The sequence below is a fragment of the Callorhinchus milii genome, unplaced genomic scaffold (assembly GCF_018977255.1).
Source record: "Callorhinchus milii isolate IMCB2004 unplaced genomic scaffold, IMCB_Cmil_1.0 Scaffold14, whole genome shotgun sequence".
Taxonomy (NCBI): domain Eukaryota; kingdom Metazoa; phylum Chordata; class Chondrichthyes; order Chimaeriformes; family Callorhinchidae; genus Callorhinchus; species Callorhinchus milii.
In genome coordinates, this window is record NW_024704755.1 from 6,733,782 (window position 1) to 6,760,641 (window position 26,860).

Sequence of the window (26,860 nt, forward strand, 5' to 3'; positions counted from 1 at the left end):
CAGTGATACATTTGGCTGGTGGCCTAAATGACTGTTTGTTCAACGGGGCAAATTATTGTCTTTTATGCTTTATAGGCATTGACTTTGAGAAAGTGACTCAGTACATTACCTGACCTTTCTAAAAGTAGCTTGACTTTTTTGGTCACTGTATATTTTTATGATAGAGCTGCTGCATGCAGTTCCAGTAAAATGGTGTAGTATGATGAGCTGTTCAGCTTTCTCTGGTTTAGTAAGGCGAAACTAGTTTCCAACATCCCTTTTTCTTGTGAAAAATTAAAAGCTATATTCTTGAGTAGTGATGTGTTCTGACCCAAATTTTAAATGGATTGCTAGCTGAAAACAAGTCGTTTATGAGGCACAAAAGTTGTTTGTTCAATGCAGCCATATAGTTAACCTGCTCTTAAGACAACCATTTTCTTTTCCGAAGGTTGTTTGAAATTTGCCGGTCACGCTATCAGGACAGCCCTCCTAAAATGGTTTTACTCACAACGTTTTGCCCACAAATATACAGTCAATTCACTTTACAAGTTATTCTGTGAAGTGCTTTGAGACGTCTAGAAGACGTGAAAAAGCGCTATATCAAGTGCAAGGATTATAATTATTATTACCTGCCTTCCTATTAACTTTCTGTTCTTACCAGCTATACTGGATACATTCAGATTGAAAAATTTCCAATTGGATTTTTTTTAAAAAAGCGGTTCTGCAAAGGCAATAAGAAATTTGGTTCCACAAATATCATAAAATTCAGATTCTACAAGTCCAATCCTCAGTACCAATGGCTGTGTTATCTGTACAAAATATGTAAATGTTTATTAAAAATCGGAATGATTGAACACGCATGTTCATATTACTGAAGGATTTCGTAACTTTTGATTTGATAACAAATGGATGATGCACTTAAGTTTCCAAATCTCATAAATTTTCTGATAAGGTTGTTTTTCAATTTTGTGGGACTTTAACCGGGTGAAGGTGTCATTGAGTGCATTTTGAACTGTTATGTTTGTTTTAAGTTGGGTGACTCATTGAGCAGAGACACGAAGAGGGCAATGTTCCATCATCATCTTTCTATGCATGAGAATATATTTGGCATAATTTTGGCTGAGAGAATTGGTACTGCCTGGAGAGCCTAAATTAAGATTTGTTTACTTTAAATAGTATCAACCTTAAATGCGTTTGTTTGGTTATGGTATAGCTCGCAAAACCTATGGCAACCCAGGTGAATGGTATCCATCATTTGAATTAAACGCACATCATGCATAACAATTTCTAAGGTGAAATTCAGCTGTAATAGATATACACCATTCAACATAGCTCAGCCATTGGTGCCTGCCTCATTGTCAGGAATTAGATCATTTCCATTTAAAAACAATCTTTTTGTGTTTATCTCTCAAAAAAAAGATTTTTCTTTCTGTTGATTGACTGTCTGGATTGTCCCTTTTGCCCCAGTTCTAGGAAATATAGAGCTTTGATATCTCATTTCAGGGTTTTATTCAAGTTAGTTTGCGTTCAATTATTTTTAATAATATATTTAAGATATGAATTGCTCCCTTTTGGGGTTTTGCATTTCATTCTGAATATTTTAGGGTTTATTTCACTAGTATTGCAGCTATGCATTAACCTACAGACAAGTCTAGAGGTTAGACCTCCCACCACCCATGATGAGCTTTGCAGTCAGCAACAGAGATTTCACACACACCTGTATTACCCACAGGATCCTGATAATCTGAAAATGGCTGTGTTGCAACCTATTTTCCAAATTGACCGTTTCCCATCGCATGAATTTAACTCCTGTGATTTTTGTTAGCTCATTTAAACTGCTTTTCTTCTTCTTCTTTGATGCAACCTATTTATTTCTCACATTCCATTTCTCAAGCCTCTGATTTCTTCTTTTGAATGGTTTATGTAAACATTTTTGCAAGTTATTCTTTCCATGCCATTGCACACTATGTGCACAGAATATTAATCTGGATATTGGTTCTCCAAACAAGCTTCATTCGTAATGGCCCCGCTAACCACTTTTAAACTAATCTCACTGAAACTTAACATCTTGGAATGTGAATGGTATGCCATAGTCGGCTAGTTAGTAATTTTGATCCTATTGTTGCAAATCCTAAACACTTCGGCCATTTTAAATGGTTTAAATCATTTTCTGTTAGATGCTTGCTTCTCTGGCTGTGGAATGGTGCCAGATAATCAAAAGAATGCTATTATTGTGTCATGCCGCTAGCCCCAAGAGGTACTGAGTCACATATTTAATGTATTTAATGGATACCTTTCAGTGTTTCTCAAGCTCACTTTAATAACTTAAATATGTTGGATTGTGGATCACAGTGCTATTGCATGATTTTATTTTTCCCCAGTTTAAGTGGAAGAATGGCGGATTTACGAAGCTGGTTGCTGAAACTAATCCTACTTGCAAATTCCACACGAGAGTAGCGCAGTCTTCAGTTGGAAAATTTATCTGTAGAGTCTTTGTTAAATACATGAGAAGGAACAAACTTCTTATTTTAAAAAACATCGCAAAAATGCATTGTAATTTGTATACTCAGGTAACCATGCTTTATAACATTCAACAGTGAAGTCTTGCATGCATGTGCTTTAAGTCTAATTTAACTCATGGTATTTGATTTACTGCAGGCAATTGGAGGAATGTGTTTTGGTGAGCCTGCAGCTTTTCTTCATTCCTGACTTCGTACAGTGTTTGAAATGTGCTTTTTTTTTTTTTGCAAAGGGTGACCGTGTCCGAAGCATGTGGATATGATATTGTTTTTTTCAGACTGTTTTGAAAATTCCAACAGTGCAGGACTAATTTTTAAAACTGAAAATAAAACGTCCCGAGGAAAGAGTCCAAATCCCTGCATTAGAAATAACCAGCAAAGGTTATCCATAATGAAAAGGGCATTTGCATGGATTTAGGAGTAGGATAAATATTTATGCCATTTTGTTGGCTGACCAAAAAGGTTTGCCACCACTGATATAATGGCTATTGTGTGACCCCCTGAAGGACAATCTATCTGTGTGGACTTTTGGTGATGATAGGATGGGGCTTCGCTGTTCTACCTTCCATGGTCAAACAGCTTGCGAATGTTTGCTATCACTTCATGTGAAGAGTGGGCCACTTGTTTACTCTTCACTGAAACAAGTTGAATGTTACTGAAACCGTTTCTTGAGCGGTTGCAAATACAACCTGTTGTATTGTTATATTTGTAATGTAGACAGCATGCTGTTACCTACATTTCTCAAAACATCACTTTCTTGCCAGTTGCATACAGTAAATAGAACCAATCTGGATTTCTCCTGTCTGGTATATCAAGAGACCGAATTTTGATGTAACTAGAACCTTGTAGGTACAAATTGTAAATGTTTAAATGTTTCTGTATCACAAAGGGTGGTACAGTAGTGTACATCAAAACTGAGCAGAATTATTTCCTCAAATTAGTGGCTTTTTATTTGGTATATTAGGTGATGTCGCCTTGTGATTGTAACCAGGACCTCAATTCCATGAATTTGACCTCGTTGCAGGTGTCACAAAAAAAAAGGTTTAAACTATTTTAAAGTCGATGGGTCAAAGACTTCCAGGAACCTTTATTTGTGCTGTAATGTCTCTAGTTAAATCGTTGTTAGATGAGGTTCTATTCCCAAGAGGCATTTTTTAGGTGACATCGGCTAGAAAGTGTTACAAAGCTTAGTTTCTGGTACTATATTCCAGTAAGTGTTAAGTCCAAGAACACTGCTGAATTTCTAAAAACTGCACCTGTTAAGTTTCTGAAAAAAATTATGAAAGCAAAACTGCTTTATTGTAATCTTTGGGAAATCATACTGTAGTCTGGCAGACACCTGCAACGTGTTCTTTCTCTCTGTGTGGATTTCTGAGGTTTCCATGTTCAGATTAAATCCCTGATGTAGATCAGTGGTAAATTCTGGTTAGCATGGGCAAAGGTATTACATGCAACTTCAGGCAGTGCACCTCCTGGAATGTGCACTTCTTTGTGTTGCTAGGACATTGTACTGTGGTTATTAGTGCACCTGCATGTCTCAGAAGTCTCTGGTTTCCATTCAAACCATTATTAATCAATTTGAGGCAGCACTTGCTCAGTTCCATCGTGCCAGTCATGAGAATGTCAATAGATATTATTGACATGTTCCATGTAGCACAAGTCTTATTATCTCAGCATGTTTAATGCGTGCTGATTATTTCTGTGTTTGTACCATGTGTATATTTCAGCTTACCTCGAGTCACTGTTGCCTGAACCTGGGCATCATTGTTCAGAATTGGTAATGTAACTGTCTATGATAAACATTAAGTCTATGTTCATTGTCAAATATTTCCATGTTATTCTGATGATGCAAATTATGATATACATGTTTAACAGGGACACAGTATTTACAATAAGAATTCTGACCAAAGATGCCCTAATTCAGGCAATAGTGATTTGAGTAAAGCTAAAATATCCATATGGTACATACACAGAAATAATCAGCATGCGTTAAATATGCTGAAATTCAGCTACACAGATAGTAAAACTTGTGTTACGTGGAATCTAGATGTAATATCTGTTGACATTCTCGTGGCCATCAGCATGATTGAACTGAGCAAGTGCTGTTTCATATAGTTAGAGGGATTAGATTACCTGGAAATGTTTTAAAATATTTATTTTGAAGCTTGTGGGACATGGTTGAGCACCACCATGGATGATTTCCATAACGTTTTGTTCAAATTGTCAAATATTTTACACATTTAAGGATTCTGTTACTGAGCAATTCTTAAAGATTGAATTTTTGATCCAGCTCACAACTTGGATTTTATGCCTTTCCTTAGGTGTTGTAGATGGCTGTTAATTGATCTGACTTGTGATGACAGGGAACATGCTGCAGGTTCTCAGAGAAATGAGTGACACTGCACAGTGGGCAGATGAAACATTGAGCTATCAGCATGAATCTTGCTCATTGCCAATTTTACAAACTGCTGAGCTGTGGATAATGTATTAAAAAAAACATCAGAGTTTGTGTTCTTTGATTTCAGAAGAAAGAGGTATACCTGCTGTGGGGCCTGTTGATATTGTAAGATCCTCAGTGTTTCATTGCACTGATTAATCTCAAAGTTAGGACTTCAAGTATCCTTAACTTTTGAATACTCGCTTTTTAAACATTTTCTTGGTTTATAATGTATAGGATCTTCATAGCCCTACTTATCAGATCAGTAATTTAATTTTAAACCCATGTTATAACTACTTTAATATGGTGTTAAAAAAAATTCTGACAACAATCCCACAAAAATCCCATCGTCAAACTGAGTTATGAATGGTGGACTGGCAAAATTAATTCTCTTTATCCAGGTTTAGTTTCACAAGGATTAACATTACTGTACTAAGTAAGCTTCCATTCCTATCTATTCTAACTATAGAACTTCATCCAATACCAGGAAAGTTTGTTACAAGAGGCTTATGGTAACTATGTATTTAGGTTAGATTACACAGACAATGATTAAATAGGACAAAACTTTCTGAACCCCGATGTGCTTGTGCTCGCCTGTGGCATGAAAGATCTTCTCCGGATAGTGAAATACATTTAAATTGCTTTGCACCTTCTAGATTAAATCCCCAGATCCCATTAAACCAACCTTTGTGAGTTTGTTGAATGACTGTTTCTCCCTAAAGAAAACAGGTTTTTAGTTTTGTTTCTTGGAATCTATTTTGTAATCTCAGATAATCATTGTAAATAGAGAATTTATTTTTTAAAAAAGCGAGTATCAACAGTTACAGAATACATAAAGTCATAACATGAAGACTAGTAAACAACATCAACTTGTATTTATATTGGCTGATGCTATCCAAAGAAATTTCAATTATCATGCCTTTTAGGAGATAGTACATATTTATAGCTCAGAGATATTTCAATGCCTGTGGCCTTTTATGTACTTGGCAAGAGAAATTATTTTACAAATGGAACCATTGGCTCAGGATTGCTAGCTGCTGCTTAAGACTTGTGTTTAATGCAATGTTTGTTTTTTATTGTGTACACTGAATTTTTTTAATCTGAAGGATTTTGGCAGCATTTTGTGTAATGAAAAATATCTGTTCTTCCAAAGTTTGAAATTCCTTTTTTAGAAAGTTGAATGTAGCTGATTAAGTGCCCAAGACTGTTCAGTGTAACTGAACATTTCAAAATTCAACATTAGCAAAGCTATTGGAGATGTATAACTTAAAGATGATCTATGCCATACATGACCTGGGGCTGCTTGATGTGGAGTTTTTACTTCTGTTGCCACTACTGTTGTCCTTTGCCTTGGTGAGCCCATATTCAGTAAAATGTAAACGTTTTACTCCAAGGCTCAAAAGGCATAGACAATAATAGTTGTGTTACAGTATTCAGAACTTCACAGAATGACTGGATTTTTCAAATTGGTTTTGCCTTGATATCAAATGTATTCTAATTTTATTTGTGCTAGTGTCTGCTTTTGGGATGACCCGGCGCCTTGGGACATTCTCCCAACATGAAAGACGCTATACAAGTGTAATTTTTTTTGTAAGACTGTCCTTGGGGTGTGCACCTCAGCACATCCATCACTGACAGCCTGAATTCACAGCAGCAGGAAGTTAGTGAGCCCTGCCAGCCTGCCTGCCAGCTTAGCTTCTGTCAGAAGCACTTAATCATCCTGGGGGCAGTATACAGTGCCATGAGTACCTCCTATTTCTCCTGTTTTTTTATTATCCACTGTCTCAAAACTGTAGGTGAGCAGGTGTAGGTGTAGGTTCTTAATATTTTAAAATCCAATTTCCTTTTGTGGCATCCACAGTAAAGAAACATTAGAGGCAGGTTAGTTAATGAATTAGTTTGTAACACGCAAGTTCTGCGATTCTTGGCTGTACTCTGCCCGAGGCAGACAGAGGAGAAGGGTGACTTTGGATGAGAAGAGTTTCCTCAGTGGATAAGAGAAGTGAAGAGGGTTTCAAAGCAGCTTTGGCAAGGGTGTCCAGCTTGTCCTTCCTATTCTCTCAAATATTGGTTTGGGATGCAGTACAATTCTTCTATTGTTCTCTTGTTTGCGTCTGATTCTCTGATGGGTGTGTCGACGTGGCACCAGGATTCCCTATTCATTTCATTGTTCCCAAATTGTAAGTTGCACATAATGAAACACAAAGTACTGTATTTCCTCAGTTGAGTGTTCAATTCGTAACCGAAGATTTCATAGTTTCCTGGTGCCCCGCCACACTATTTCCTCAGAGTGGCTTGTGTGGCAGTGCACCTGCTTTAGAAGCAAATATATTGCTCTCATTTACTTCTATTTCTTGCCTCGCTAATCATGGTTGTAAAGCAGCCTGGACACTCCTGACCTTTCAGAAGTGGGAGGGAGAACTGTGATCCATGTTACCTTAGTACTAATTTTAACCGAAGTGCAACATCCTGAGAGTTTTCTTTGTCTCCTTTTCGGGGGAAGAGGCTGAAGTCTCATTAAATAAGTATTCAGTGAAGATTTCTTTTCATCTTTAAGAAAAACTTTCAGTGCAACACTATGATTGCAGGTATAACCTGTAGGTGATTTTTTTTGTGTGACTTCCTAATGTGAAGTAAAAAAACCCTGAAAATTAAAGGAAAATAATATAAAATCCCAAAAGGCTATATTATATTTGTGTAAGATCTCATCTTGAGAATTGTGTGAAGTTCTATTCATTTACTCATAGGAAGAAATTTATTGCCCTTGAGAAGGTGAAGGGGTGAGCTCCTATTATTTCAGGCATCAGGAATTTAAGCTATGAGGAAATGCTGAGGATGTTGAAGAAGAAATTGTTCAGAATATTTACACTTTTGTGTATGTAACTCTAAAGATGAGTGAACTGATCAGCGCATCGTGCATTCTATCTGTAATGGAAATTATGTAGAAAAANTCAGCATCAGTCAAGGTGGTTCTGATTCTTGTCTACGCTTCTCTCTACAGATGGGAGTCCTATATCTTGCAGGTTAGGAGATTTGCAGCCACATTGCAGGTTAATTGTAGGCAGATAAGCTTGATTGAGATCTGCAAGTCAGCAGTGTGGAACAATTGTATGTAAAGTTACCAAAGATTGTTTAGATTTCTTTCAACATTAGGATCTGTAGTTTAGGAGGGTAGTGTGGCAACTGCAATGACATCTGGCTTGGTTAAAGGAGGGAAGACACCTGGTTTCACATTCTTGCATGATTTAATTGCCTAAGTAAAATGCATAGAGCTCTCAATTTGAACTGTCTGTATCTGTGAGATATGTAAGCATTCATCATGCTTGTTCTCCCTTTTCTGTCTCTAACCTTATTTCAGAATTGGAAGGACGATCTTTAGATAAAACAATTAAATCATAAAGAATGTATTTATGGCGGCAGTAATTGTACTGTTAGGCACATTAGATTCTCAAGATGGATGGTGCTTTAAATGCAAAAAATGCTCCATTATCAAAGTGTTGCATGCATTTAGCATTGTAGCAATTTTTACAACCAGACTTAAAATTTGTGTTTGTGTACATTTTTATCTTGCATTTTTATTTATTGGCCATTTTGAGGAGACAAGTAGTATAAGGCATCCAACTTGCTTAAGTTAATACTGAGGTAGCTAATGTGTAAACTGTACTTGCTGCCTGCTTTATGCAATTCACCTAATAAATGTAAATAGCCCAGTTTGCATATTTCTGCAACTGGTACTGTATGATGTCAAACTACAATATCACTGCTTAAATGCATGTACTGGTGGATTTTAACAGTCATTAATTCATCCACATTCTGTCTATCCTGTGGAACGTTTTAATAAATTAAGTGAGTAACTGAGGTACAAAGAAGCCTCAAACGTTTTTGTCTTGCAGTCATAAAACAAACTGGTGCAATGATAGTCTTGTTTGACTTCTTTAAACTGTTTTGCATTTGTACAAATGAGCATTTGTAGTAAATTGCCCAATGATATAGATGCAACTTAGAATTGGCTTTAGTGCATGTTATTAAGTGCCCCTTAAACTAGTAATGTAATTTTCTCACAGATCCAAAGCGTATTACTGCAATTTCTAGAGGTGTGTGTGTGTTAAATTCCGATTAGCAGTTTCCAACAGTGTAGTATTTTATTTTCAAAGCTAATCTGACTTCAATTTTTACAGGGATTAGTACTAAGCTTGGAACAAATGCTTCAGATCTCACTCCTTGCTCATAGATGAGAAATTTCTCGAATGATTGTATATTCTGCCAAGCAACATTCCATTAGATTGGACTGACATTTGGCTCTGCAAAGTACTGCTCCCTCCAGTGGCTGAAAAAATACACCTTGTAGGTTTGGTGTGTAAAAATAATAATCCTTTCATTTGATATAGTGCCTTTCACATTGAGAGGACATTTCAAACACTTCACATGATACACTGCAGTGACTATGTATTTTGTAGATCAACTTGGTAGCCACAAATATCCCACAAACAGCCATGCAGTGAATGACCAATATGACTGGTTATTTGGAGGATATGTATATTTAAGAACTTTGAATCTATTTTTTGTGGAATTAAAAGCCAAACTATTTCTGAAGTTCGAATATTCAGCCTTGAGGCAAAACGATATATAATGGCAAAATATAGTCAGTCAGCCAAGTAACATCCTGGGGAAGTGAATTTAATTGCTATTAAGTTTTATTTTGGGATTGTGTTTTGTCAAGGCACTAATTTAATACAAATCATTGAGAATAAATTTGAATATTTGTCAAACTATTTATGCTCACTGAAAATCCTACTTAGTTTTATATCATCTATCAATTTTAAAGATCGCTGTCTAGTGGGAGGGGTGGGGAATAGAATGATTGACTACATGATGATCACTAGCGCATCAAATCAGTTGTAGCAGTTATCAGATGCAGGAAAAAGTTCATTTACTTGGCCCAAATAATTTGCCTTGAATTCACTATCAGAAGGTGATCAATTGTTGTGCAAGAATGACATTTCTCACATAAGCCATCTTTGTCTGACACGATCTATTAATTACAGTTCTGTTGAGACCACTCAGACTGGATTCACGTTGAACCCTTTGCACGTTCTGCTGAAGTTGTAGACTAATAGCTTTCATTTTGTGCGGATTCAACCCTCCACTTCATCCAGGCACCTCATTGCAATACTTACATTCTGAGTATTGACAGTTACCAACAAAGCATAATTAAGCAAACAATTCACATATCAGAATTGATGCTAGTGCTCATGAGGTTGAAGTGGTTATTAAAAATTAATTTTGATCTACGACAAGAAAAGATCCAAAAATGATGTGGCTAGAAAATGGCTAGACAGGGCTGGATTTTTCCCTTGCAATTTTCAATGGTTTTTGAGGATGTGGAATGAGGCAAGTTGGCCTATTTTTGTTCCAGTATTACTTCTGCACCTATTCCAGGACCTCTTGAATTCGGGGCATTTATAAAGATGATGTATTACTGTATCTCTCTAACCTACTTATGCAATATCTATTGTCCTTGAACAACCCTGTCCTACAAACATGGGACTGCAAGTAACCCCATTTGTTGTGGCGAGTTTTAAAATGTATTAAATTAATCCATATTGAGTAGACATGCGGTATAAAATTTAAGCTACTTGCTACTGTGAATTCTCTGTTCATACGCATTTTCTTAAATATTTTGTTGGCATAAATCTGCAATATGCTGCAACCATTATTATTTTGCTTTTTTTTCCTCAGGGAAACCAAGTAGCGTAGAACAACTAGATCGGATTCATCTTTCTGGTGTGTTTAGTGTTCGGAAAGGCAAAACCCAGCTACACAAATGGTCAGAACGGCAGGTCATTCTCTGTGGGACCTGCCTCATTGTGTCTTCAGTGAAGGAATGCCAGATGGGAAAAATGCATGTGCTTCCTCTTACTGGAGGCAAGGTAAGAAATCTACAGTCATTCTTGGAGGAGCTGGTAATTATTGTATAGTATGTTTATGCATTTTACGCCAGCATATTGTATGGCATATTGTATGCAATGGTTTCTTTGCAGCAGAATTTTTGTTATGATGAACACTAAAAAAAGTTGCTGTCACACAAAGGATATGCTGAGGTTTAAAATTTGGGAAGGAGAAAACCATTGAAAATGTTGCTTACAGTACAGAAGCAAAATTATAACATATTGAATACCTTAGATCAGAGACCCCAGAAGAACTGGAGTCCAAGTTTAGTGTGTAACATGAATTTATCAGAACTAGACATCATACTGGGAATATTGGCATTCTTATGAATAGCAGCTTGTAAATTAACTCCAAGATATTTATGCTGCTCTGTAAAGTAATACATTCAGTATTCTCTGATAACTATATTCCAGTATTGAACTGTGTATTGTTGATAGATTTGTAACTATACTATAGATCTGTCTCATACAGACCTTAAATATTCTGTGCTTTGCATACAAAATCTGCATCACTTATTGCTCATACTGTAGTTTGCTCTACTTGCATTCCACTCAATTTAGAAACAATATATTATATTTTGCTCGCTAAATAGGACTTTTTTGGGGGACTCTTTTTTTAGAAGGAAAAGTTTGGACTAGTCACCTGTTTGTTTGCTTGTTGTTGTAAATGTAAGCTTATAAATGTAAAAATGACCTTTTTTAAATGTTTGACGTGTACAGGTGGATGAAGTAAAACGACGACAGCACTGCCTCATGTTCAGCTCTGCCGGGCCACAGGGACAAACTTATTATGTCGCGTTTGATACATATCCGGAGTACCTACGGTGGCTCAGACAAGCTTCCAAGGTGAATTGTAGTGTGTTATTACCACAGGCCTGAATAACCTTGTGTACTTGGAGGATGCAAATATCTCTTATTTTTAGTTAATTTTTATAACTTGCTAAATTGATTTTAATGTGTATGCCATATCATCAGACCAAAAAGAAAGGAACCAGACTTCTATACAGTATTAGAAAAAAAAACTCATTCAAATTGAAAAGTCAATTTTATGTAAATAGAAAACAGTGTGTATTCTGCCATTATCATTGATCACAATATATAAAGTATATTACAATGTGAGCTATAATAATTAATAACAACAAGATTACATTTGTATAGCGTCTTTCACGTCGGGAGGACGTCCCAAGGCACTGGAATTAAAGCTAATTACAGTAATCTAATAAATCAATGTTGAGCTATCAGGAGTGGTGAGTTAGGCATACGTATAAATGCGGTCAGGATATTGACAGCATGATGACTTAAGTGGGAGTGACAAGTTAAGCCAGGGTGTGATTCCATTACCAGTATATAACCACAGGAGCCAGCTAACTCTTAACTGTTTATTTGTAGGTGGTCTCTCAGCGAATCGGCACAGTTGATCTATCATGCTTCAGCCTTGAGGAACTTCCTGAATATCTCTTCTTTAGCCAAGATATCACAAATCTTAACCTTCGGCAGAATTTTATACAAACAGATATTGCACTCAGCAGCCTAAACAGGTACCTAACTCATTTCTTTTCCTCTTTCTCCCCTTCTTAAACTTTATACATCATTGCAGGATAATAGTCAGATAGAGCCCATAGTCCACTGAATTGCGTTCAAAGGAGAGTTTTTCTTTTTAATATGTAGACATCACTTTTACGAGGTAAATTTCATTTAAAAGCTTAAAAGACCCTTCCGTTATCAAAGTAGACCTGCAAAGTAAAAGATCATTTTTGTTATGATTTTCCTGAATTAAGTCTACAATGTGTGCTTTCTACATTAATTACTGGTATATAATTAACATTAAAAACTTGCTCCAAACCCTAATGGTACAACAGAGATTCAGGATCAGTAAACATCTGGTGTAAAGTTTCAACAGGATCTATTATGAATTTTAATCTATAATAAACTCTTCCAAAACCTATTGCAGCAAACCTACCTTGTTCAATTGATGCACTTGTAATTAGAGGCCTGTGGGAGTTAGCTAGGAATAAAGTTAAAATATAGTACAAGCAGAGCAATGTACTGAGTTCTTGCAGTTGCCTTGAGTTCTTTCACAACTTGTTTCATTTTAGATTTACTCAGCTCAAGAGCCTGAATCTGTCAAATAATAAACTGCTAAAATTTCCCGTTTCCTTGTGTGAAATGTTCACTCTGAGTGAACTCAACCTATCATGCAACAGGATACACAACATTCCTGTGGAGATTGGAAACTTGCAGAAGTAAGTACTGCAACATAAGATAAGTAGTTCAGTTTTTGTTTTTACAAGTATTACATTGAGCATCAACTTCTATAGATATAACAATGAAAAGTATATTCTGGCCTCACTTTGTCAGCTATAAAAATTGGTGATTGCTAAGCTTTGTTCCAATTTATTATTGTAATTATGGGTTTGCTAATGTTATTGCATCTTGTGGCTACAATATTAAAATTAAATGCTATGGATAAATCTGATTCCAGCAGAACCTTGTAAGCGAACACTTAAGCGAAGGTGCCAGTTTCTTTTTATTTCTGTTGGGACTCGATGAGATCATAACAAATTGAAAATGTATTGATAAAAGTGAATAGCTTTCACACTACCATTTGGTCATTAACAAAATATGTTCTTTTTAATTTTGTTTGTGTTCTATTTTTGTGTATTTATTCCTCTTTATACATTTATTTTGTCCCAAGATGGCCAATATGCCTGATACTAATCCCTCAAGAAAAAAACCGAATAATAAATTGGTCACTTCAATCCACAACTGTTTGTGGGACACTGCTGTGCGCAATTGGCTGCCGCATTTCGCCCAGTCAATTCAATTTACAGTCTATTCTGTGAAGTGCTTTGAGACGTCTAGAAGATGTGAAAAGCACAATATCAAATGCAAGGATTATTATTAATATAAGATCTCACTCAACAGACCTTGGGATAAGTTTGGTATTTTCCTTTTGTGACCCAACGAGGTGTGACGATTTGAGTTTAAGATTTGACTTGATAAACAAAGGTGCTTTTGTACGAAGAACATACAGCAGTGACTGTTTTGAGAATTGTGTTGTGATTTGCAATGTTCATTTTCTTCCCCTTTCGTGCATAGCCTTCAAACGTTCATTTTGGATGGGAATTGCCTTCAGAACTTGCCTTCTGAACTGGGAAATTTGCAGCAGCTCACACACCTTGGCTTGTCCTTCAATGATTTCACAGCAATCCCAGCCGTCTGCGTCACACTTGTAGCCATGGAGAAGATTAGTATGGCTGGAAACCGCTTACAGATATTGGCATTGGAAACGCTGGGAGAAATGACACAAATCAAACACCTGGACCTAAGGTAAGGAAACCTTGCACACGGTACTGTAACACCAGCTCTATGAATGCCCAGTACCAATCTGCATGTTATTTTTCAGGTTTTGTGTGTAGTTGTGTCCAACAAAACTCAAGTAGCATATTTCATATTTAGTTTTAGATTAGAATTGTAAGAGAAACAGACTCACTAAATTTACTACAGCTACAACAACTTACATTTATATGGTGCCCTTCATGCAGGGTAGTATCTCAGAGCCCTGAAACTTTGGAGTAACTTTCCACATTTATTAGAAAAGCCATGAAGTACTGTGCACTTTTAGAATGCCTTATGGTGGCTCAACGTTTTGCACAAATAATTAATCTCAAGCGTGGTAACTCTTTGTAAACAATTAACAGAATGAAATATTCTCAATAACCAGCAGATGTCAGGACTACTCTCCCAGCTGTCTGTTACTCACAGTTTCATGGGTTTTTGAACTCCTTCCCATACCTCTTGTGTGCAGCCCACATTGTACAGGAGAGGAATGTTTGTTTCCAAACTGCAACATCTCCAGAAACAGCTGGAGACTCTTGTGGCATACAAACATTGGCAGCAACTAGTTAGGCTGAATCGCCGGTTTCCTTGCTGTAACTATGTAATAAAAAAATAAAAATCAATTAACGTCCAAAGCATTAACGTAGTGTTCACTTTTAGCTAGCCATCAACCTGCTGTGCAATTCCAGCATTATCTGTTTTTACTTGCCTTTATTTGTATTTTTGAGCAGGCTTCATCCTTTGCTGTAAATGGCATCAGCAAACACTGTTTAGAAATGAGTGTTTCTGGCTATTTGATTATGCCATATCCCCATTCCTTGGAAGATGCAGCCATAGATTCTAATCTGTAATTGTTTTTTGTTGCACTTGTTAGGCTGAATTCGATTTGTTCAGTAGTGATGGAGAACCTAGAGGCAATCAATCACGTAACTTGCCTGGATCTGCGAGATAATCTGTTGACTGAGCTCGATTTAAGTGTAGTTGGAGGTATTGAACAACTGCACTGTGAACGCAACAATCTGACCACCCTCACATTAAGTGGTTTCTCTCTGAGGGCACTGTATGCTGGCTCCAACCGTAAGTCAACATTTTAAAAAAAAAACTATTTTCACCTTGGAGATAACAGAACTTTGCTATTGGAATGGATTCAGCTATTAATGTTGCTAATTGTCATTTCTTTAATCCAGCGAATTTTCTTTGGTTTGAATTATTGCTCTGTGCGTTCAGTGTTTAAAAAAAAGTTAGAGGTTTCAATATTTTCTATAAAATTGCGTGTTTTACAAAATAAATAATCCCAGCTACTCCAATCAGCAGTAACAGCATTACTGTGCTCAGTTTAGATTCTTATTGAAGTTCAGTACAATTTTTGTTTTTAATGAAACCTTGTTTTGGATATCTTATTCAGAATTGACAACACTAAGTGTCTACCCACTTCCTGGTCAGCTGGTCCACCTTGATCTCTCAAGGTAGGTAGACGTGTATATGTACATGTATAAGTAATGAACATTTTAATGCAAGTTCATGAGCTAAAATTGTAAATTTAAATGAGAATAACTTTTGTAAATCCTGGTAATCGACTGTAATGTAACAAAGCATTTGACTATTTAAATCACCTTATAAATAATAGCATCAATTTTTATAAAAAGTAATTCCTGATTAACTATTTTAAAATTCAAGCATGTGGAAGTGAAGAATCCTGAAGTGGTTTTGTGTATCCAATGGTAACCTGTGCAGAACATTGCAGGTGCAGGGTTCAGAGCGATTTATTCTCTGCGATATAGTATTGGGAGATGGGGAAAGGCGTGGACACATTTGTAAAGATCTTCAGATTTCACAATGAGTTGAAACATCATTGCATTTTACCTTCACAGGAACAGACTGGAATCTGTACCTGATTGGGTCTGTGATACCAAGAAACTAGAGCTGCTGGATGTTAGTCATAACCTGATTACAGAATTACCTATGAGGTACGTATCACAAAATATGAATATATCCTCCATAGTCTAGGTCTTGTTTGCAGCTTTATATAGGATTTGATTTTGCTTAATTTTAAAAATATAATCCTGTCTTCTCAATCCCATTGTGGTCCCTTTCTTTCAATGGATTGTCACAGGTTATTCTCTAGCTTGAGCCTACAAAAGCTGTTTGTTGGACACAATCATCTTCAGAGTCTCCCCAACCAAGTGGAACACACCCCTCTGGATGTTTTTGATGTGCAACACAACCAACTAGCAGAGCTCCCAGAATGCTTGTTCCTGAAGGCCTTGAAGTAAGTATAGTTGAAGCATTCCTGTATTGGATATCTTATTCAGAGCTGACAACACTAAATGTCTACCCACTTCCTGGTCAGTTGGTCCACCTTGATCTCTCAAAGTAGGTAGACGTGAATATGTATACGTACAAGTAATGAAAATTTTAACACAAGTTCATGAGCTAAAATTGTAAATTTAAATGAGAATAACTTTTGTAAATCCTGGGATTGACTGTAATTTAGCAAAGCATTTGACTATTCAGATCATCTCCTGTGAACCTTAGCCCAGTGGAGAGACATTTACTGCACAACTTTTTGACTATTAATACACATACACCAGAGGGTGCAATGGGAGTCATCACAAACTATTTCAAAAGTTGTAATGGTCCAATAGCTAAAGGTCCACTTACAGCATTTTGTATAAGAACTTCTGTATTATAAAGACATTTTTGCTACTACTGTTCCTATTTTGATAGCCTAATGCCATGTCAATAGGCGCTTGTTGAGATGCCGTCTGGCGTGGAGGGCACTATATAAATCCAAGTTGTTGTTGTTGCTGATGTTTTCAGTGTGTTCGGGACTGTTTGCTACATTCTGATCCCATGTGATTGAAAAGTAATTGGGTGAACCATGTGATTTGAACAACAGATGTATCTATTTATTTTATTGATGATGAGTAAAAGGAAATCTAGTTCATGCATTTTACATCTATCTGTCATGATTTTTAAATCTAATCTATTTATGATTACAAGGAATCTGTGCAGATATTGCCGTTTCTAGCAGGGAATATTTTACTGCTACAAGTATGCATACACAAATATACAAACATCATTTAACAATTTCTGGTTGCCAGCTTTCAATATACATTATCTTGTGATATTTTGGTACAACCACTGAGCATACCAAGCAAAGTAAGTGGAAATGCAAGTGATTATCATGTTAGAATTTAATCAAATTCAGGTGAATTACACTAGAATTTATTAATTTATGATTTTGTGTGTATTCTTTTTAAGCCTAAGAATTCTTAATGTGTCTGCAAACAATCTGGAATCGTTACCTCCCAGCAGTGATACTGAGGAGAGTCTTAGCGTGCTTCAGGAACTTTATTTAACGGGGAACAACCTGACTGATAAGTGCGTTCCAATGTTGACTGGACACCCACGCCTTCGAGTGCTTCACATGGCTTACAACCAGCTACAGTCATTTCCAGCTAGGTAAGGCAGAATTTTTCTCTATAATACCAAGATTCAGCAACCACTCAACTTGTCCTCATCCACCCAATATTCCTGTATTTGACAGCCAGGCGGAAATTACTCAAGCTTTGGATGGGTAGAAGGAATGGTTATTCCCAGCTAGAGTTTCAGAGTTCAGTCCCATAATGGTGCCCATGATTTTTTTCAGCCCCTTGATAAGTGCCTTAGGTTATGTGGAATATATGTGCAATCCACACATACAATAAAATTATTTTTAGGAAAAAAGCAACTATGTTTTGCATAGTCAATCCACTTTACAATATGTTCTATGAAGCGCTTTGAGACATCACATTGACCTGATAGGCACTATTACAAATGCACAGATTATTATTATTTTCTTGAAAATCTGTTCCACTCATCCGCTGCTGCTCAAATTTCTTTCCAGTCTCTTGTCTTGCTTAAAGCTTCATTTTAAGACAATGTCTGCAAGCTTTACATTCATAGACTAAGTCAACTTGCATCAGTTAAATTGGCAGATGACTAATAGAGGGATTTTAGAAGATCTGGTTGACTTGAATAGCTTTACCAAATGTGTTATAAAACTCTAAAGTGAATTGTATCTGTGGAATAGCATGGTCTACCAGTGATGTGGTACAGAATAGGCTTCCAACCTTTAAGGAAATAATCAAGTACCTCCTAATGTGGAGGATCATCTGTGAATCCACTTTCCATTACTTCAGTTAAGACCTGCCATCTTCATTTTAATAGTGGTGCATCTTGTGCTTGCAAACTGTTTGTAGCATTGCTGCATTAATAATAATCCTTGCATTTGATATAGCGCTTTTTATGTCTTCTCGACATCTCAAAGTGCTTCACAGAATAGACTGGAAAGTGAATTGACCGTATATTTGTGGGCGAAATGCGGCAGCCATTTGCGCACAGCAGTGTCCCACAAACAGTCGTGGATTGAAAATGACCAATTTATTATTGTTTCTGTTTTTGGAGGGATTATTATTAGGCGTGTGGAGTAAGGAAACTTCCCCAAGGTTTCGCCCTGCCTGGAATTGAACCCAGGTGTCTCGCTTGCAAGGCTGAGCTACAGGTCTCCACGACTTTAGCACATTAGTGTGCTACAGGTCTCCATGACATTAGCACATTAATGTGCTAATTATCCTAGAGTTCAATTGTGAGAGATGCCTTTAAGTATCTGCCTTAGTGCAAGTCACATCCAATATAAAGTAGTTGAAGTTTCTGATTCCATCCAGTTCCATTGCTTAGTTTCACTGTTTCCCCTTCAGCAAGCTGACAAAGTTGGAGCTATTAGAGGAGCTGAATTTAAGCGGGAACAAACTGAAGGCCGTTCCTACCACTATCACCAGCTGCAAGAGGCTGCATACCCTCGTCGTCCACTCCAACAGCATCACTGTCTTCCCTGAGATCTTGCACTTACCCGAGATTAAGGTACAACATATAGATTAAATCAAACTGTAGTGTACTGTTTTTCCTGTGATATTGGAATTTTCTCACACCTTGTTTTTCTTAACCAAGTCATCTCCCGCTTCTCCAATTTATAATGCATGCTGTCACTTTATACTCCACCCCACTCCTTCACAAGTATGCTGAATAGTCTATTTTGCTCTCTGGTGGTAAGATCTTGTTATCTGCTTGGTGAGTGATGCTTTAGCTAAGAGGCACATTGCTGCTTTTGAACCATTGCAATGTGAAGGGATTGGCAGACTGCCAACGAAACCCATCTTGTTCCTTGACTTAAGAGTCCAAAGCCGCGGAGGTTAGTGAACTTGATGAAGGTGGTATGCCAGAGGTCATCCTCAATATATGAGAGAAACAGCCTGTCTATTGCTTTTCTACAAAAATGTGATTTGATCAATAAAGAGTTATTTGTCAGGATATACAGGACATATCACCGTTTATATCAATAAGTGCAGATTGCTAATGGTAAAGTTCCATGCAAGTCTTATCTATCTGTGGTATTTTCTAAAACAGTCAATAGCCACAAGAGTGTGGAAATTCCAAAAATCCAGGTCAAATTGACTTGAATTTCTTTCTTCCTTTCTCTGAAGATAGTCTGAGCTACATTTTATGGAGTTTTGGAACTGTTAATTTTTAGCCTTTGCAAATTCTTGTTTGAATAGCAAATGGTTGCATAGATTGTTTGACTCATACATTGGTTTTGGGTTTGACACTAATGCCTTTGTTTTTCCTCCTAATGTTCTGGTCCCATTTTAGCTGGTTGACCTCAGTTGTAATGAGCTTACAGAGATCTTGATGCCTGAGACGCTCCCATCCACCCTTCAGGAACTGGACTTGACTGGTAACACAAACCTGGTCCTTGACCACAAGACCCTAGAAATATTCAGGTAGATACAGCCCTGTTTAGATCTAGCCTGATGATAGATAATGTTTGGTAAATGCTGATTGTCATCAGTGACAAGAAGTTAATGGAGCCATTTGCTGACACTTTTGTGTCTGTTTAAATAAATATTTAAAATGTAGGAGTTTGGGCCAGTGTTTTTTCTGGTTCTCTTTTCCAGCTTGTCATGCACCATTCCCAAACACAGCAAGCAGCCAGATGACCTGCTCCCAGGCCTCTTCCAAATATCACTCTCTAACCAGCCCCTAGGAGCTGTACAAGAGCTGTATGGGGGTGATGATCAGCTAACTCAGCGCTGACCAGGAATCGAACCTGGGACATTCTGGTCTGTATGGCTTTGTGCTACACTGGGGTAGTGCCTTTACCCACTATGCCATCAGGGAGCCAGGGTATTATTTTCTATCTTCATTTTGTAACCCAGTCACATTCTGTTGATGTTTAAGGTTCTGTTCACCGAAACATTAACCCTGACCATTTTAAAATTGGTCCAACTGAAAAGTTTAGCACTTGGTCGAGACCGAGAGTGCTACGAGTTGGAACAGTTTTGTGCTGTTACCTTATCTTTGAACTAAAACATGTTTAACTAATTTCCTTCTGATAATTAACTACAGTACCATCAAAGAGTAGATTACATCTTCCTCTAGGCAAGATACAAACCCAAGTTATTTCACATAATGGGATGGCATTTAAGAGATGTTTTTTAATATTCCCAGTCCCTGAACAATTCTAGATCTTAGCTGATCCTTGTAGCATTACAGCTGGAAGTATCTGAACACTTCAGCTATGTTTACGCCATGAAGACCTATAGCACATAATATTCCGCAATGTGTATTTTTGTTTCCCTTCACTAAGATTGAGAAATGAGTTAATGTAACATTTATGAATTGTTGGTGCATAAACATTTGTGATTAAGGTCATCTCACTTTGGCTGGCCACCATTGCTACGTTGTTGGTGTCATTCAAATGCCAACTTGTCCGAAATAGCCCCTGTTTTTGGCTGCATTATAGGTAGCAGCAGGTTTGGAAATTGTAGAATTGCCATTTGAACAGCTTTCTCAACCTCAGGAATATTCTATACGTGAGATAGATATGAAAACAATTGTCAATCATCTCCTTTTCTTACAGTCATATTGCCACTTTGAAAATTGATCAGAAACCACCAGTTCTGACAAATGATTCCATGGGAGGTCCTACGCTTTGGAGTCATGGCTACGCTGAAATGGCAGGACACAGGAACAAGTTAGTACACATTTAGTTGCTTATTGTTTCAATGGTTGGGTAATATGGGCTGATTTGTGCATCATAAATGTTGGGGGTGTCAGCCTGGCTCAGTGGTAACACACTCGCCTATTGAGTCAGAAGGGTGTGGGTTCAAGCCCCACATCAGGACTTGGAATCGAGGTGGCATCCTTCGGATGAGATGTTAAACCGAGGTCACATCTACCTGTTCAGGTAGACCTTAACGATTCAATGGCACTAATCGGAAAGAGACGGAGTTAGTTTCTCCCGGTGTCCTAGCCAACAAATCCCCCAAATAAAATTATTCATTCACTTCATGGCTGTTTATGGGACATTGTTGTGCGCAAACTGGTTGCCGCGTTTTGCCAACAAAACAGACAGTCAAAACCATTTTGCAGTGTATCCTATAAAACTGTTTTGTGTTTTTAGACTCTGCCTCTCAGTGCTTGCCCTAGACAGCTTTGGAGATAACTTGGAAGCCTTGTATGGTGTATTTGACGGAGAAAGGAATATGGAGATCCCACGTTTGTTGCAATGCACTGTGGGAGATGTGCTGGCAGAGGAATTGCAGCAATCCAACACGGACAATGTTTATATGACCCACACGTTCCTCGTGTCTCACAGGTGAGAAAGCTGCCATTACAGATCATGAAAGTAGATTGTTAGGAACATTCTAAATACTTATTTCATATAACTCTTGTTTTAAAGAAAACTGGGGATGGTGGGACAGAAGTTAGGCTCCTCATCGGTGCTTTGTCACATTCGACATGATCCCAGTGACCATAACAGCAACTTCACCCTCACTCTGGCCAATGTGGGCAGTTGTCAAGTGGTGGTGTGTCGCGATGGGCAGCCATTGCTGCTCTCAAAAGTGTTCAGTCTTGAGCAGTGTGATGAGGAGCTGGAAAGAGTGAAACAACAAAAAGCTATTATAACTGAGGTAGGCACCAGTATTTTGCCAATCTTTTCCTTGGGCGTATGTATGTTATTCAAATAAGTACTGTGTACTGATGTCACGGCGTGTAAAGACCACAAATGTTTTATTTTTGTTTGTTTAGAATTAATGCAATGATTCTGTTTAGCACATAACCAATAGGCTTACTGCAATTTATGCTTTTAAAAGGACTGAATTAGACTGGTAGTTTGTGTTGCATATTCTGTCTCTTGGTCACTTCTACTGATTGTACTAAAAAAGAATCTCATTTGGTGGAATTCTGTGATTAATACTGTTTCTCTTTCTTAGGACAACAAAGTGAATGGTGTGACTTGTTTTACACGTCTGTTGGGCTGCACCTACCTGTTCCCGTGGGTCCTTCCAAAACCCAATGTTCACACAATATCACTTACTGCTCAGGATGAATTCTTCATCTTAGGCAACAGGACACTCTGGGAAAATGTGTCGTATGCTGAGGCGATAGAAGCTGTTCAGAATGTGCCTGATCCTCTCGCAGCAGCCAAGAAACTTTGCACGCTTGCCCAGAGCTACGGTTGCCACGACAACGTTGGGGTTGTGGTGGTGAATTTGAGTATTGGAGAGGACAGCTGCACATGCGAAGTCCATGGAGTTCCGATGCCAAGTCCAGGCATGTATGCTCCACCTGTTAACATGTTAGTAAAAGAGAGCGCGCAGTTTCCGGTTACCCCATCATCTAGTAGCGGTATAGCATCTGAATTCAACAGTGAGATGTCTGCTTCAGAAGTCAGCAGTGAGGTGGGATCTACAGCTTCAGACGAGCAGCCGGCCACAAGCCTGGAGGCTGGTGCGGTCCCTCGCTCTGAACGCCGCTGCAGTCTGCACCCGAGCACTTCGACCAGTGTCTTTCAGCGGCAGCTTTCTAGCGCTACATTTTCCAGTAACCACTCTGACAATGGCCTTGACAGTGATGATGATCGACCGGTTGAAGGAGTCATTTCTAATGGCAGCAAACTAGAAGTCGAAGCGGACATTCACTGTTTCCAATTCAGAGTTCCTGGGATTTCCTCCCCTTCACAAGTTGGTGACGAAGGGCTGTTTGTTAGTATGTCTGAGGATGACAGTCCAGGAGCCTACTTAAAGGTACAGAGGCAAAATGGTGTAAACGCTGGGTCACCGTTAACAGTTAATAAAGAAGGAAATGATCTGAAGAAATCTCCGTCTGCCTTGAACCTACAGGGCAAGAAGTTTTCAAATGGGTCTGTGGTCCCTCTTGAGAAAAGCCACAATATTATTGAAGTGGCCACAGAGGCACCAAAGAAAAAGTGTGGGTATTTTGCAGCACCTGCACAGCCAGACCCAGAGGATCAATTAATTGTGCCACCAGACTTAGAAGAGGATGTAAAGGAGCAAATGAAGCAACATCAGGATCCAGTTTCGGAGGCTGAATCTGAAAGAGACAGTAGCAGATGTGCCCAACAGGAAGTTTATGACACAGCACTGTAGCACTTCTTTATCTTCTGCATCAATGGATTATTTACTCTTCATTCATAGACAAGATACGAGCTAGGATATTATTGTATTGGATATCTCTTGTACAAAAGTCAAAATATTTAAGTTGTACATGATATAACTTACGGTAGATTCAAGATGCTTCAGCATATGCTGGAAACAAATCTATTGTTCGGTGTTGGCATTGAACTGTTGCTTTCAATTTACCATGTGATTTTTCAACATTTCTTCTTTTAATTTAAAGCTGTGGTATCTTTTCACATCCAAAATTTGTATTCAAAAATCAGCGAAACTATATTCCATCTAATTTCTGGTTTAACATACTGCCTCTCTTAAAAAAAACAACTTTAATTGGGTTGACTGTATTGAAGTTTAAAAAAAANGGCGCTATTGCAGTGCTTCCAAAGGAATAAGAACAGGGACAAAATATCCCAACTTCTTTGATATACTAAACTGCAGTGTTGGACAGGTTCACATAGCTATCAGCTCTCGAGTCAGTGAGCTGTTCATAACGTTGATGCTAAAACCCTGCTGGTAGCTGTGTTTTTAATGATCTTGTGGTTTTGCTCCAGTTTTTTCAGCACTATGTTTTCAGACACCCTCATTTTAGGAAGATTTAAACGATATGGAAAGTTTGTGATGATTTATAAGATTAGATTTCGAGTTGCTACAAAGCAATGCTGCAGCTTTAAATTTAAAACAAATTGCAGGTTTCAAGGATGATTCTGAACAAGGCTCATCTTTGAATGGTATTGTATTTACAAGAAACGACTTGAATGTGACAATATGATTTTTTAAAAATTTGTGCTCAAAAATGCCTGGAAAAAGCACTCCTGGATTTTATTTGGTAATTGTTTTGTATTAACGTGCATAATTGTAAAAAAAATCTATTATGCAATTTACTTTCCATGGTAACATATCAGGGAAGTTTCTAGGTTCACTCAGAGGATTAGATGCATTTTGGCTATTTAAAAATATTTAATAATTTTCATACATTCCATTAATATACAGTACATTCTATGTATGAAAGGTGGAATTAATAACTAAATCTTGGTACATTACTAGTATGTAAGTGTCATCTTGCCTCATGAGTCTGAAGGCTGCGGGTTTGATTCCTACACCAAAACTCCTAATCTAGGCTGATGCTCCAGGTTAGAGGTGCCATTGTTTAGATGAGACATCAAATCAAGCTTGTTTTTATTTCTAGTAGTTCAGATAGATGCTGAAAGTATTACTATTTCAAAGAAGATTCTCAGTGTTTTGACCAATATCCATCTCATCCCAATTCAGCAAAAAACTGATCATTCATCTCGTTATTAAATTGGTGGTGTAAATTAGCTGCCCTATTTCTGAACCAACTAATGGTTGCTACATTTAAAAGCATTGAGATGTTCCAGCATGATTAAGCGTATCAAATGCAAGCAATTATTTTAAATAAAATGCTTGTGAGTCATAAAAGTTTTTGTCTGAAACAAGATTTTCAAAGTGAATACTACTTGATGATTTTGACGAATTGAAAATAATTGACAACTATAAAATTACATTTGCGTAGCTAAGGCTGTAATATTCCACTGTATTTCAAAAGTATTTAAATTGAATTGTGGTTACCTAATCTAGCAAAATGCTTTATTCTATCTATGTTTGTTTCATATTTCATTCTGAATTTAATGTTATCATTTATGGTACATTTTTTTCAGAATATTGTAAATAGAACAGTTTAGTCCACATTTTCATGTTTTTTTTGAAAAAAAGTTTCCAAATAGGATATTCAGTAGGAGCACAATGTTTGCACTTCCTTGCTGTTATAGCTAGCATGCTAGTCTTGCAATAACAGCATGTATATGTGAGTTCACTTATTAGTTCTTCCTTCCCCAGACTGCTTTGGTGATAATGTGGGAAAATTGTGGCAAGCAGCTGAATGCTGCACAGTGGTACCATTTGCTACTGTGGTACCCTCAAGGAGACGCAACTAAGGCCTGGATTTTGTATCTAATTTGGGTGTTTCATGGCTGGCAAAAGCATGTGATTTGAGAGTCGTGGTGTGGACCTGTGAAGGGAGCCAAATAAGAAGTAGAAGGGAATCTGCAAGGTTCTGGAGTAATGTGCAATTTAAAATGGTAAAAAGTGTTCAGGGAGGCAATATAACACATTAATAAATGTGATTAAAATGGAAGAAACTGTTTACAAAGACTGATCATGGTATTCATCTGTCATTTTAATAGGACGTTTGATTCTGGCCATTTAACCATTTGTATGGTGATCTCATGCACTGCTTCTTTGAGTGATAATTATGGGGCATAGGAGGTTTCTACTAGATCAATTATTTTTCTTATGACAAATAACTATATTTTACTGGCACAAATGCCTTTTAGGTAACTATGGAGTATGCCAAGGCTGCAGTACATGTCTGAGAGCAGTGCTGCCCTCCAGTAATGAGCAATTCATTCAGTCTTATGTAACTGCATCTATTTTATCCAATGTTTTGTAATTCGTATGTGCTCATATTTTCATTATTTATTGTTTTAAATTTGCACAATTTGTCAATCGATGACTGTCTCCAAGATGTTTATGAATAGTAATTCAGAGACCGTGGCACCAAACCATGTAATTTGTTTGGCTTAATCAACATTGGCAATCATCCTGGGGTAAAATGGTGCAGTGGATGTGGTCATGTGGTTTAGAACTGAATATTTTCCAGTATTGGTGTGAACTTTACAGGCAGAGTGCACATGTATTAATCCAACATCTTGTAAATGCAAAGGTGAATGCCACCCATTTTATATATTTGTTTCAAAAAATCTTTCCTTGTAATGTTTATTTTCATTTCTGCTAAAGTGAGCACTTTTTTAAAAAAATCTACTGTATGTATGCAGACCTGGTAATACTAAGTGGTGTCTGTAGCATGATCCCTAGCTGTACAAGATATCAGCCTGTCACTGCTGTGCATTTGCTGTTAGTTTTAACATTGGAGTGTATTGCACGACAGTATTTGAATATTCTATGCAGAGATGGTAAATTGTGTTTCATAATGGGTTGGAGTGAGTTACAGGAAAGGTTTTAATGTGGGGTACATGTGATGTTTACAGGCCACTCAAGCTTTGATATTTTTAACATCACTGGAGTTTTCAGTTTAACTTC

At 37.4% G+C, this 26,860-nt stretch overlaps 1 protein-coding gene across 1 annotated transcript in view; it reads left to right on the forward strand.

Moving 5' to 3' along the window:
* The window catches only part of LOC103176029 (PH domain leucine-rich repeat-containing protein phosphatase 2), a 38,424-nt gene extending 14,583 nt beyond the window's left edge, over positions 1 to 23,841 (forward strand). Inside the window, exons 4-19 of the mRNA XM_007889371.2 lie at positions 10,675 to 10,865; positions 11,604 to 11,729; positions 12,273 to 12,421; positions 12,980 to 13,126; positions 13,983 to 14,213; positions 15,097 to 15,299; positions 15,628 to 15,688; positions 16,094 to 16,189; positions 16,336 to 16,491; positions 17,487 to 17,687; positions 18,965 to 19,127; positions 19,914 to 20,044; positions 21,184 to 21,297; positions 21,727 to 21,921; positions 22,006 to 22,237; positions 22,541 to 23,841. Of these exons, the coding sequence (XP_007887562.2) occupies positions 10,675 to 10,865; positions 11,604 to 11,729; positions 12,273 to 12,421; positions 12,980 to 13,126; positions 13,983 to 14,213; positions 15,097 to 15,299; positions 15,628 to 15,688; positions 16,094 to 16,189; positions 16,336 to 16,491; positions 17,487 to 17,687; positions 18,965 to 19,127; positions 19,914 to 20,044; positions 21,184 to 21,297; positions 21,727 to 21,921; positions 22,006 to 22,237; positions 22,541 to 23,716 (3,572 nt within the window). The 3' untranslated portion in view covers positions 23,717 to 23,841. The remainder of the gene's footprint in view (positions 1 to 10,674; positions 10,866 to 11,603; positions 11,730 to 12,272; positions 12,422 to 12,979; positions 13,127 to 13,982; positions 14,214 to 15,096; positions 15,300 to 15,627; positions 15,689 to 16,093; positions 16,190 to 16,335; positions 16,492 to 17,486; positions 17,688 to 18,964; positions 19,128 to 19,913; positions 20,045 to 21,183; positions 21,298 to 21,726; positions 21,922 to 22,005; positions 22,238 to 22,540) is intronic.
* The last annotated feature ends 3,019 nt before the right edge of the window (positions 23,842 to 26,860 follow it).